Raw genomic sequence first — 13573 nt, 5'->3', positions numbered from 1 at the left:
ATTCAGAACACATAGGCAAAAGGATTCAATTACTGAGCAAACAAACAAAGTCAATGCTCATTTAAAATGCAAAAGGTAATGAAGATATTAATATATAACAAAAACAGTAACTCTTTTCTGAACACAAAGGTGAGAGTCTGTACATAAACTGTTTGAAGGTTGCATTCCTACAAAACTTGGGCTGGACTCTATCCTTCACTCCCAACTCTAGATTTAAAATGTCTTTTTGATGGAGAGGGCCCTGCTGCTCACTTTATTAAACAACCTTTGCCACATAATACAAGCTGTTTTGTGTTTGAGAGTACACTAGCAGGTGATTTCTCACCTAATGTTTCATTCCTTCATTCCAGGGGTTGTTTAGCACACTGGGCTAAATCGCTGGCTTTGAAAGCAGACCAAGCAGGCCAGCAGCACGGTTCGATTCCCGTAACAGCCTCCCCGAACAGGCGCCGGAATGTGGCGACTAGGGGCTTTTCACAGTAACTTCATTGAAGTCTACTCGTGACAATAAGCGATTTTTATTTTTCATTTTCATTCCATACTTCTTTCTGGCTGGCCACTGGGGGCAGAAGGAAGGTTGTGGGCGAGAGTGACTGGAAGGGCTTCAATCTCACTTGCCCTCCTCAAAAAGAAGTTCCTGCACATTTCCACCTCTCTGTAGTGGCACAATAGAGATCAGAAGCTCTCCCCGTGTGAAATCTTAGCCTCAATTCAATGAAACAAGTGAATCTCAATATACGCCACCACCACACACCACACCACTGCCTTTTGGGTCATTTCAGTGCAAGATAATACTGCACAGCATGTCTGCAACAAATTTTTATCCAATCAGGGGAAAAAAAGCAGCTTCTTTGACCCGGAACCACCCTGTGGCACTTTTGCAAGGTAGCGATTTTACGTTTCAACATTTCATATCATTTTCTGGGACAAGCATCGCAAAAGAAAGTCACACATCTCTGCAAACAGTTGTCACGCCTCGCTGGAGCCAACCCCCTCCTTGTGTGTGGAACCAGCCAAAAGAAATAATGGGACAATCACAATATGAAAGTGAAGAAGAATCCTTCATGTCGACCAAAGAACTGGCATTCAGACATTTGTAGATTGTGAGATTAAGAAAAAAAAATCTCTAGCATGGACGTACTTTCAAATTGTCAGTTCAGAGGATGTTCATGCTAATAGGCTTTTTAAAAATGAAAACACAATAAGAATGAGGCCACATCGCAAATGTTTTATTGATATATATATATAATACCCTTAAACTGAAATCGAGGGAGAGCCAATGTTACTTCTAATCACTGTTTACTTCAAAGCTCATTTTTTGTGACATAGCCCAGGACATGTGTAAACCTTCACACTTGGCAATTTACTTTGAAGAAAAACTGCTGACTCATTATTTCAGTTCTGACCTGATCAGGTATTCGAGGCATGAGTTCGCTTAATTTGCTGCAATTCTCTTTTAAGATTTCAGCAGAGCACTTGCATGCGACTACCTGAGGTCGACATGGGAAGGATTAGTGTTTTTTCTTAAAAGAAAAAGAAACAATACCTTCTGTCACATAGTTATGGTCTCGGAGAAAGCTGTTGTTGATTTTCCGCGTATCAATGTCCTCGCCCATTGACAGCAAGATTAGTCGGCATGCCGATCCGCAGTGGACTAAAAGAAGCAGAATAGGTCGTCACAACAGCAGCATCCATACTAGCAGAGGTGGAGGGAGGCGAGGGGTGTGGAGCACAGCATAATGTAGTTTTGGTGATGCAACAAGGCTTTGCAAAAAAGGGAAAGGGAAGGGAGGTACAACAAGAGATGGGGACGAAAAAAAAAAGCCCCTTACTGAATGTCAAAAAAAATAAGAAATTAGAGCAAAAGGTGGTCTGTGGTGGAAGGGGCTCGACACAGTTGTGACAGTTTAAAAAAAGAAGTCAATCCTTCAGCCAGGCGCTCCTCAAATAAAACTCCCGTGCAGAACCAGCTGGGGGGGGGGGGTGGGGGTGTTGATGCAGAGCCTCAGAAGGGTTGGTGAGGAAGTGTCACGCCTGAGCAGCACTTGGGAGAGGGAAAAGTGCAATGCTGCATTAGCAGCCTGTGGGAGACTCAGTGAAAGAGGGGAGGGGGGTAACTCTGTGAAGGCTGCTGCTTTGCTAGCGAGCAGGCTGACATGCTGCATCAGCACAAGCCCCTCCCAGGCATCCTGTCAGCATCCAACCAGGTTAGTCCGCATTTCTGGAGATGAAATATGGCACTGCAGGTGATTAAAAGGATCTGCCGTCGCATTATAATTTCGTGGAATTCTTCGGACCCCCCCCCCAAAAAAAAACTCTTACGTGTATTTTCTCTCCCAAAAAGCCACAAGCATATTAATTACGACTGGAATATCGTGAATAAATCAATTTAGGTCGGGGGGAGAGGTAGGGCACCTTGCTTCAGTCATGAGTCTGTGTGTGAGAACAATATTGAAGGCGCTGAAACCACTGGCTTTTGCCGTGAAGGACCTTCCCAGCAGATCGGGCTGCAGCACTTTAGTCCCCTTGCAAACGGGGAACCAACCTATCCTATGACATTTTTTTTAAATTACCCACTCTGCCGAATTTTAGTATGTTACTGCCAGTTAATGCCATTCTCCAGGAGTTGGCAAAAATTTTTTTGCATCAGGCAGCAAGGCAGAAAAATCGTGCATTGTTGCATTTCTTTTTCCAACCCCAAAATAACAGGGCATGTGTTGCAATAATCACTAACCTAATTTACATAAAAGAATCTCCCCGGATTGGTGTCACCGTGCAGTTGCTACAGGTGGAATTATTCAGAATTGGCCCCACCTATCCACGTCCTTAAAGGGACTAATGTGGTTTTAAATCGGAGTTGTGAGTTGTGACTGTCCAACAGATAATGCAGATGTATAAGTGAGTCGGTCGCTCAGCTCCAGTTATGCCACAAGATATTTTTCCAGCTACCTTTATTGTTGCACTGCCAATGGGAGATGTCTAGCACTTTGAAGGCATTTTCCTACTTCGCATGCTATGAAAGCCAAGAAGTATTTTTTCACATTTCCTTCCATGAATAGGTTCTTACTGCACATGTTTGGTGTATTCACACTAGTCAGGTATATAGCAGTCAAAAATGTTGAGACTACTGACCACCACAAAAGTGTAAGTGCATTATCATATATACAATGCAGGATGAGGCTAGCTACAGAGGAGAGAATGCATAGCAACAAAACAATCATAACGTGGTATTGACTGCACAGTTTAAAGAGGACAGTGGTAACCAAGTATCATTTTGCACAGATGCAGATTCATTGACATCTTTCAAACAAGAAATGGATATATTTAAAAAGCTGTAATCTGCAGGGCTATGGAAAAGGTGTGGGCCAAATTGGGTCAAAGGGCCAACACAGACAGGATGGGCCAAATGGCCTCCTCCTGTGCTGTCCAATTTGATGAACTGACCTCATTTCCCTGTGCTAATCCATTTTCTCTACTTGTGCCTCAGCGGCTAATTTTGAAATGGGGAAAAAAATCTTGGCATGGATTTTGTGATGCCAGGGAGAGCGGACCTATCAGCGTTCACCATTCCGCCACTGAAACTGACAGCAAATTCAGGAGTTGGCGCACTGACAGAATAACGCAGAGATTCAAACATTGCTGCCAGTGAGTTGACACTTACCCAAGAATCAACAAGGCTGCATCATAATTGAATAGGTTAATTTTGGAGACATTTGTTGACCTTTTTGTTTTGCCTGTCCCCCACCCCCACCATTGTCTCTCCCAAAGCAAAAGGACCCTTTGTTGGGGTACAATTCCACTCCAGCAAATTGCGTCCAATTATCTTGACTACCTAAAATAACTATTTGGTGGTGTTGAGACAAAAAATGCCAGCCGTTTGATCTACCCCATCAACAATGTGACCCCAGCTTCATGGATATCATCACAAAAGCCACAAAGCAATTTAGTGTCCATCTCAACAGAGTGTGTTACCAGGATATTTGATGGTGAGGGGCACTGCAGCTGAATTCAAATCTCACCTTGAGCATTTCCAGCAGGACCCACGAGATAAGGAAGGAGAATTATTCCATCTTTCCCTAACCTCGGGATGCTAAGGCCCAAAGATTCAGTAGGATCGAGACTTCCTGCCTTGTATTGCTCAGACATTCAGTGTATAACTTCATTGAGCCAAAGACATTTGTTACATGTTGACCTTGCTGTGGCTCAGTGAGAAGCACTCTTGCCTGAGTCAGAAGATTCCAGATTCAAGTCCCAGCTGTTACGGACAGGAGGGGATTCATTTAAACAGCCTGGATTTCTCCTCTCACTACCCATCCATCACAGGAAGGTGTTTTGATTTTGATTTCCTACTTTTTAAATGGTGACTTATTTTTCCGAAGCCATTTGTTTGGTGTGTTCCAATCCTTGATGAATGTATTGCACAACACACTTAAGTTGTGTGCGCATACATGCATGCACTTAGGCCATTTGCACCCTGGCACCGCAGCATCTAATTTGGGGGGGGGGGGGGGGGGGGGGGGGCACTGGGGAATCCCTCTTGGTAATTCGCATGAATGTGCCTGGCAATTGTCCAGAAGTGCCAACTTCCCCTGGATAATGGCACAGCACTGGGAACCATCCAGCAAAGTGATTTAAATCATTAACTTCGGATGGCTCTGCCAGTTTTACACCAATAGTTAGTCTGGAAACCTAAGAAGAAATAAAACGACTTCCAACTTCAGGATAAATACACAGACTGATCTCTGCATGGGGACTCCAACACCCCCACCCCCGCCCCCTGGTGGTATTTCCCAACCTCGTGCGATTTCCCGCAAGCCCCCGCCCCCTGGTGGTATTTCCCACCCTCATGCGATTTCCTGCCCCCCCCCCCCCCCCCATACATGGCCACCTAACCTGATCCGACTGGACACATCCACCCACTCCCCCACCGCTGCTTATGTCTGACACCACCAACCACCCCCGATGTCAGCAAACACATCCACCCCCATCCCATCCACTTATTTATTTAGGCACAGCTTCTCCCTGGCCTATTTTTAATCGGACCTTCAAAAGCACCTGCTTTAAGCAGGTAGACCGGGGGATCCTGCACAGGAAGGTCAGGCGAGACAGGCACAGATGAAATTTGGTGCAGGAAAATTCAACGCTGATTGTCACTCTAAGGAAGTTATGGCCTCGAACCGTGTTAGAGGTGCCAACTTTCAGATGAGATGTTAAATAGAGGTCCTGTCTGCCCTCTCAGATGGGCATAAAAGATCACATGGTGCTATTCCGAAGACCACCAGAGGAGTTACCCTGGGCCAGTATGTATCCCTCAGACAATATCACAAAAAAGAGATTATCTGATCTTTCACCACCTTACTACTGGTGGGAGCTTGCTCTGCGTAAATTGGTTGTGGTGTTTGCTACAAATCAACAGTGACTAAGCTTCGAAAGTGCTTCATTGGCTGTAAAGAGCTTTGAGACATCCGGTGGTCGTGAATAGCAATATATATTTCTTTCATCTCACTTAGAAAGACTAAATCAACTCAGTGCCAACTCAAGTGCTAGGTGGGCCAACAGTTCACTGCCGGTATTGTGAATATTTTATAAGCTGTCATCTGACCCATAATATATTTGTATTTTATATATTTCCAGCATGTTTAAGCAGAGATCACTTCTCAACCTTTTGGCTGAGATCAAGTGTAGTATCTGCTCTGCCTTTTGGCTCAGATCTGGTATGTCTCTCTTGTGGGGACCATGAATTGGATTCAATTTGAATTTGAATTGGTTTTTGGAGCAAGGAGCTGGATTAGGGGTTTGCCCCTGTCCTCACTCTGAGCTCTGGCTTTGTAACTCAGAAAAAGTAATTGAAAAAAATGTTTAAGCAGAGAAATATTTATTCTAATTGGTTGCTTATCACCACGTGGTTCTGCCAACTCTCAGCTTCCCACTCTCAAATCCACATTTTAAATAAATTTTGGATCTTGCTTCAACGGCAGAGAATTTAATCTTCGAATCAATAACATCCTGAACATCTCCGATATCTAACTTCCCCTTTAAGACTCATAGCCTTAAATGACTGCACCCTAATTACCATTTCCTTGCCAGTGAAATAATCCATCACTTCATCGTAACCCTTCATAATGTTGGAAGCTTTGGTCACATCATCCATTTAACCATGGTACCATTCCACAAAGATACAAATTATATCCTATGTGGTGATATGTATGTACACATCAATGTATATAGTTATTTATCAATGTATAAGGGCAGCACGGTGGCACAGTGGGTTAGCCCTGTTGCCTCACGGCGCCGAGGTCCCAGGTTCAATCCTGGCTCTGGGTCACTGTTCGTGTGGAGTTTGCACATTCTCCCCGTGTTTGCGTGGGTTTCGCCCCCACAACCCAAAAATGTGCAGGGTAGGTGGATTGGCCACGCTAAATTGCCCTTTAATTGGAAAAAATGAATTGGGTACTCTAAATTTTTTTTTAAAAATTTATCAATGTATATAGTCATCGGTATGACCTCCGACCAGCAGGTGGCGATAGAGATCTAGCATGTGACTTGAGACACCCGTCAGTTGGTGGAAAGACGTACAAGAGAACAGTCGCATTTAGAGTAGCTCCAGGAGAATTCACGGAATTAATTTAGTAGCCATCGTCTGTATTCGTTTGTTAGTTATCTTTCCACGTGTTTGTTAATAAATCATCTTTCTAGTTAAACAACTAGATACTCTGTGCACATCATTACCACATCCTATACAGCCATAACAATTTACTTGCAGCTGACGAATACTAAACAAATAAGGTTGGTTTAAAAATCAAGTTGCACTGAAAGTAATGAACAAATCTCCAAAGCTCCAATCGCTTCAATTTTGATCTTGTGGATCATGATATCTCTAAAGCTCTTTCTAAATTACTGGGCTGCTTCCAACTAGAACTGCATCATTAATTGAGCCAGCTTCTGTTGATGCAGAGTGGGCTTGCATATGTTGACTTAGCAATCTTCTAATATCTTGCCACCCAGCTTCAGAAATTGAGTTTTGAAACTTGACTATGCAATTATTTCCAAACCACATTCATGATTTGTAAAAACTGGTCTTTCTGATTATTGGTGGATGAAAATATCTTGCGAATTTAATATTTTGTTTTCAAATCTAACAAAGAGGTTGAATACATGAGGTACGGCTTCTGGGAAACACAGGTTAAATTGAAATGAAGCACTTATCTAGATTGCTCGAGACAACAGAGGTTTGTCTGAAAAGATTCCGGTAACCATTCGCACAAGATGCTGGAATGTCTTATCCACTCAGGTTCAGCCGCGGTTAGCTCCAAAATTCCTCAGTGTGGTGGGTAGCAGCCTATTCAATCGGCAGTAAACAACTGCCGTACCAAGTGGCCAGAGTGGGTGAAGGTATATTCCATGCACCCTGCCCTAGCATGGTGTGGAGATGCACTAATAAAAAGGGAGAAGGGCAGAAGAAGCTGCTTTCAAATGTCAGACTTGTTTTAAAGAAATCAACATGGAGGTGAAAGGCCATGACCTCTTAACGTGCTTTATGGATTGCCTCTCCTTGCCTGCACCATGGGGGATTTGCTGCCACAGGAATGAACCATGCAAAACTGCAGGATTCCATGCTTTACATTGCCCTGAGTTACACTTTAACCTTGCAATGTAACCTTTTCCCTCTTAGACATTCGTAAATTAATGTCATAACTTTTACTTCGAGTCTGGGGTAGATGCAACCTACTGCCATTCATTACATCTAATGAAAAAAAAATAGTGCTCAGGGGAAAAGGAGAAGACAAGGGTTACTGCTCATTCTGCTAGAATTAAATTAAGCTTTGAAACATTTTCTACGACTTTCAGGTTGGAAATAAATAGTGCGTATTGGGCTTCGCCATACAGAATGTTTTAATTCAGAATGTATGTACTGCAATTTATTTGTGCAGGGTAGCATGGCTTATGGGCAAGTATAACTCTAAACCCTTATTATTTATCTGTGAATTAGGTACTCATTCAATTGCACCACAATAAATAGAACTGTTGGAGCGTTTAACTGAGAAATGGCAGAAATCAGTGCAACTGGTGGTTCTCACTGAAAAGGTTTGCTCCTTGGAGATATCCTATTGAGGTACTAATTATGAGCATGTAATTAAAAAAATACAATTAAGAGTCTTAAAAATCCTTGCAGCATCCGCTAGCACCGTATACAGTCTGCCTGTAGAGTACTTGTTTGTGCAGCAAGGTGATACCAATTAGAGTAATATTTTTTAAAAGTTATCTTTATCATCTAATTTGTCAAAAATAAATGAAAAAGTTGTATAAATCATACATACGCTAGCCATTACCCCGAGTTTACGTGTGGCTTCAAAGTTTGATTAGATCTGCCTACTCTTGTAGATTAATAATTTTATTAATTTTTATGTTCAACTCAACTCATCATCAGAACCACTACTCTAGAAAAGGATTGGTCAGCTTCCTCATTCCCCATGGCATTGAACATGTGCAGATACAGTTTTGCGTATATAATGATTTTCTTTTATTTAATGTTATACAAGATGTTAGTCCCAGGCTTCTGAGTATGTACTTGCGCAATACATTGTGTTAATGAGCCAGGGGTTTGTCAGTCAACCCAACGAGGTCAAATGGGAGTTGCAACTTTGCACTGTGGGGGGGGAAACAGTCACCGGCAGCGATTTCCCCTGAGCTGGCTAATTAGTGGCCAGAGGACAAGCTCGCCATCCAATTAAGGATGGTGGACAGGCTCACAAAGCTGGAAGGCCAATAGGCAGCACTCCAACACTGAAGCAGCAGCAGTCCTTTGTTCCGGAGAGAGTGAGAGGGTCTACCCATTTTGAGGAGAGGGGGAGGATCGTCCATTTTGAGGAGAGAGGGTGGATCTTTCCACTTTGAGGCATGGCCTCTAACTTATTAGAGGGGGCATGGGTAAAAACGTAGGGGGGAAAAGCGCTCAGATGCCACGTCCAGGGCAACTGGCCGAGCCTACTATAGCTCAGGAAGAACCCACAGGGGACAACTGGAAAACTCCAGTCAGTCTCTGGCAATAGACCTTAAATAGCCTTTAAAATAGTCTTAATTGGCTAGCCACTGGCTGCACTTGAGAGCCCAAGCACTCCCTCCCATCCTGACACCAGGAAAATAGAAAAAAATAGTTCTGGGGCAGGTTGGTGTCAGCAAGCCAGCACACCAGCTGACGTCCCAAATATTTGTACCTGCCAGCTCTGCGCTCATCCCCATCCGGCCAAATCATTCTACTAAAAGGTTTCTCTTGAGTTAATTTCTCTTCCTCAAGGCAATACATTGGACTTCAGTGGGAGGCCAGGGGTGGGCGAAATGTATTTCTCAACACCTTTCAATGACACCCCTGCTTCAATGTGCAACTGCTCAGATGTCAGATGAGAATATGTGAAGGTACCCTCGATGTCTCCAATTATCAAATAGGTTTCCAACATTTCTGTTGGCATTAATGTTAGGGTCAACCCTAATGCATATGGCCGCTGCTCATTTGGACAAGATGCTGGAAGACAGCATCATTGTCTGTGCAGAGTCTGTACGTTCTCCCCGTGTCTGCGTGGGTTTCCTCCGGGTTCTCCGGTTTCCTCCCACAGTGCAAAGACATGCAGGTTAGGTGGATTGGCCATGATAAATTGCCAATTAGTGTCCAAAAAGGTTAGGAGGTGTTATTGGGTTACGGGGCTCAGGTGGAAGTGAGGGCTTAAGTGGGTTGGTGCAGACTCGATGGGCCGAATGGCCTCCTTCTGCACTGTAAGTTCTATGTTATGGACCTCAAACCTAATAAGAATTACCACCACCAACAGACACTGTACTAAAGGCGAAGATAGGGTATAAAGCAGCAAGACTCGGAACAGTGCAAAGAACATATAGAGCGAGACTTCAGAGTAGAGAGCATGGCTGCTGCTGATGCCCATAACCAGGAATTAGTCAGAACACTGTTTGGAGAAACAAAAATTGTGGTGCGACGTCACAGGGAAACAGATATTCCTATTCATCTCAGCTAAACTGGGCAATTTCAATAGGGGTAAATAAAGAGTTCAATGAAATAGTAAGAATATAAGCAGGCATTAAAATGTAAGTAGCAAAATACTTAATTAAAATACAGTGAAGATGGCACAGCAGGTGATGTATTGCAGCTGCATTATGTGGGACTTCCTGGACACCACAGTGAACATGTCTGCAGCTCCAGGTACTTGGCTCGGAGTGAATGAGGTGGAGACCTAGCTGCATGTGGTGGGGGATGAAGGGGGGAGGATTGGAGTTACCTGGACACTTTGTTACAGAAGGCAGTCACACCCCTTAGACTACATGTGACTCCAGATCCACAGCACCGTGGTTGACTCTTGATGCCCTTTGAAATGGCCGAGAAAGCCACCCAGCCAGTGACACCCACATCCCATCAAAGAATAAGAAAAAGGATATAAGGACCATTCAACCAATCATTCTTTTTATCTTTCAACTGCTTCACGGTAAAATAGCAACTTCTCCTTCCCTTCTATAGGACTAGCAAATAATTAGTTTTGGGAACTCAACTCGATATTTACACTGGCTTCACTCATAATTGTATTTTAACTTTTATGACAAGTTAGCTGGAAATATAAAATTCCTGCCAGGAGTGTAAACGACGTGTTAATGTTAGAGAAACATCTCCAGTATTTAACTTCCAACAACAGAATTTAATAATGTGATGTGCAGATTCTGTGCAAAATTGTGGCAGATGGCAACAACCACGTTTGTTTTCCATTAAAATAATCTTTTCCATTCAGGATCCACCAGGCATTTTCAACAAGTGTAAGAGTCCTACCTATTTATTTCATTTGTTCCCATTTTTTTTATTTTATTATTTTGGTCTATGGACCCATAATCAGAGTTTGCTTTTAAGCAGAAGACTTGAGGTTGAAACAGCCTGCTGGGCAAGGCACGGCATTCCCACATTTGTATTTTGGAGAGGAAAAACCAGACTCCTCGGCACCAAGTGGATCACACAAGCCAGCTTTGGAAGGAGTCAGTTCGATTGGTTAACTGGCAACTGGTGGTTTGGCCAGGGATAGTGTTCTGCCCGACAATGGTCAGTGATTGGTTCCTACGTGATGTTTTCTGCGAGAACTGAGCTGAAGTGTTAGACCTTGGAAGTGAAAGGAACTCTCTCTCTCTTTCCTGCTTGCTGAAGTGAAAGACCTGCTCTGTTGTTGTGAAAGAAGTGAGTGCCTGGTACATCCTGTGCTGTAAACCCGAAACGATGCCGAGTCTGCAGAGAAGGTAAACAACCTCGCCCGAGAGAACCATCTCAAACCTGGAAGCAGGAAGTACTGAAACGAAAGCCTGAATTCAGAAAGATGGTGACTGGAAGTCAACCCAGTGCATCAGAGATCCTTATCCTCGTAGTTTTATTTATATTTCCTTTCCCTTTTCACCATCCTCTGTGTTGTTTGTATGTGTAATGTGTGTATAAATAAAAGTGGGGTGAGTTAAGACGGGGGGAGCTTGTGAAAGGGATATTAAATAATCAGTTTTATTTTCTGTCCATTTAATTATAATATTGTACATAATAAAATGTTACTTGTGTTTTAAAGTTACAAACCTGCTGGCTGTAGTTTATTGGGCTCAACCAAGGACCTTGGGTATTTTAAATAAAATCGAATTTCACCTGGCTCCGGGTCAAGTGGGGTACTAGCCCAGGGTGTTGTGACGCATGGTATCATATGTTCGGATTCTTTCCAATATTGGACTGCTGCTTTTAGTTTGCAACAAGACACCTGCATTGAAAGAAACGCAAGGTTCCCATAGGCACCTGTATTGACATCATTGGAGCAAATCCCATGTGGACAGTGCACTAGCTTACACAGCAGAAAACTGAGTGTACCCAGGTGCTTGAAAGAAACTAGCTATGAATATTTGCTCCCAACTGTCTCGATGATAAACTTCAACTTCTATCAGGGTTTGTTGTGGAAAAAGCCTCAGGCACCACTTCTGTCCCTACATATTAATGAGCAAATAAAACACTACATACATTTTGGCGACAAATGTTTATCAGGATGTGCTGACACCACAAGACAGATAGGTTATCAATTGGAGTTTAAGCTTTCCCCGTCTCCCTTCTGTTTTATGAAAATAAAGTTTTAATTCAGCAAATTTTTCGATATTTTGCCTGTCAAAATAAAAAAATAGAAAGCAAAAAGCCAGATATTACATTAGGATAGGTTTCTATTCAAACTTTCTCACATGAATCATTGGTTTTACTCAAATTAAGAAAGGAGGGCTCCTATCAGACTTTGATCAGGAAATGTACAAATGACGCAGACAAATACCAGAAGTGAAGAAAGTACTTGAGCACCCTTCCCCATCAAATTCAGAAGTCAACACTTTCTCCCAACTCTTTAATTAGCATCTATAAAGTAGCATTTACATGCCCCATTTTCTCATTCCAATGCTACTGGGTCGCAAAGTTATCCCATTCTGTGCCCCAAAGCTGACCTCCTCACCACTACAGTGTTATATTTTGAATGCAAACAAAAATTAAGGGACATATGAGCAACTGGACAGCGAGAGGGAACCAGTTGCTCGCTTCCCGATTACATTTCTAGAAGCGCTTCTATAACACTGCCACTTCAAAATATATAAATAATCCAGGAATAATTTTTTAAAAAAAATTTAACTCACTCCTTTCCTTCAGTTTTTGTTCCATCCAACACGGTATGGCAACTGCTCGACCCAGGACCGCAGGAAACTTCAGAGAGTCGTGAATACCGCCCAGTCCATCACACGAACCTGCCTCCCATCCATTCACGACATCTACACCTCTCGCTGCCGGGGGAAAGCGGGCAGCATAATCAAAGATCCCTCCCACCCGGCTTACTCGCTCTTCCAACTTCTTCCATCGGGCAGGGGATACAGAAGTCTGAGAATATGCACGAACAGAATCAAAAACGGCTTCTTCTCCACTGTCACCAGACTCCTAAATGATCCTCTTATGGACTGACCTCATTAACACTACACCCTGTATGCTTCATCTGATGCCAGTGCTTATGTGGTTATATTGTATATCTTGTGTTGCCCTATTATGTATTTTCTTTTAAAACAGGGGCTGGTTTAGCTCACTGAGCTAAATCGCTGGCTTTTAAAGCAGACCAAGCAGGCCAGCAGCACGGTTCGACTCCCGTACCAGCCTCCCTGGACAGGCGCCGGAATGTGGCGACTAGGGGCTTTTCACAGTAACTTCATTGAAGCCTACTCGTGACAATAAGCGATTTTCATTTTCATTTCATTTTCATTTATTCCCTTTTCTTCCCATGTACTTAATGATTTGTTGAGCTGCTCGCAGAAAAATACTTTTCACTGTACCTCGGTACACGTGACAATAAACAAATCCAATCCAATCCAATCCAGTTAAAACCCAGATGAAGTATAACTTAATCGTGATTTTATTTACATTCTGTTTTAAAATTCTTACAACTTTGGAGGTATTCTGATTTATTTGTTTATGAGTCTCCAAATTGGTTTCTTTGGTAACTGTGAAATGTTTTAAATGCAGACCCCTGCAGATTTTTCCACCCAA

The 13573-nt window shown here is 43.0% G+C and overlaps 1 protein-coding gene and 1 non-coding gene across 8 annotated transcripts in view; one reads left to right on the top strand and one right to left on the bottom strand.

The window, feature by feature from the left end:
* The window catches only part of LOC119963430 (serine/threonine-protein phosphatase 2A 55 kDa regulatory subunit B gamma isoform), a 341572-nt gene that overhangs the window by 243228 nt on the left and 84771 nt on the right, over window positions 1–13573 (bottom strand). Inside the window, exon 1 of one of the 7 annotated variants that reach the window (XM_038792538.1) lies at window positions 1547–2152. The exons of 4 other annotated variants lie outside the window; for them this stretch is intronic. In XM_038792538.1, the coding sequence (XP_038648466.1) occupies window positions 1547–1616 (70 nt within the window). In that variant the 5' untranslated portion in view covers window positions 1617–2152. Of the gene's footprint in view, window positions 1–1546; window positions 2153–13573 lie in introns of those variants that run through there. 2 more of the 7 variants (XM_038792541.1, XM_038792542.1) reach the window with 2 other exon arrangements.
* Window positions 5650–5845, top strand: LOC119963980. Its single transcript, XR_005460227.1, has one exon. It is a non-coding gene; the product is annotated as a U2 spliceosomal RNA (small nuclear RNA).

This window comes from Scyliorhinus canicula, chromosome 3, assembly GCF_902713615.1.
Source record: "Scyliorhinus canicula chromosome 3, sScyCan1.1, whole genome shotgun sequence".
Lineage (NCBI taxonomy): Eukaryota > Metazoa > Chordata > Chondrichthyes > Carcharhiniformes > Scyliorhinidae > Scyliorhinus > Scyliorhinus canicula.
The sequence above is the reverse complement of the archived record's forward strand: the minus strand, read 5'-3'. Positions and strand labels throughout refer to the sequence as shown.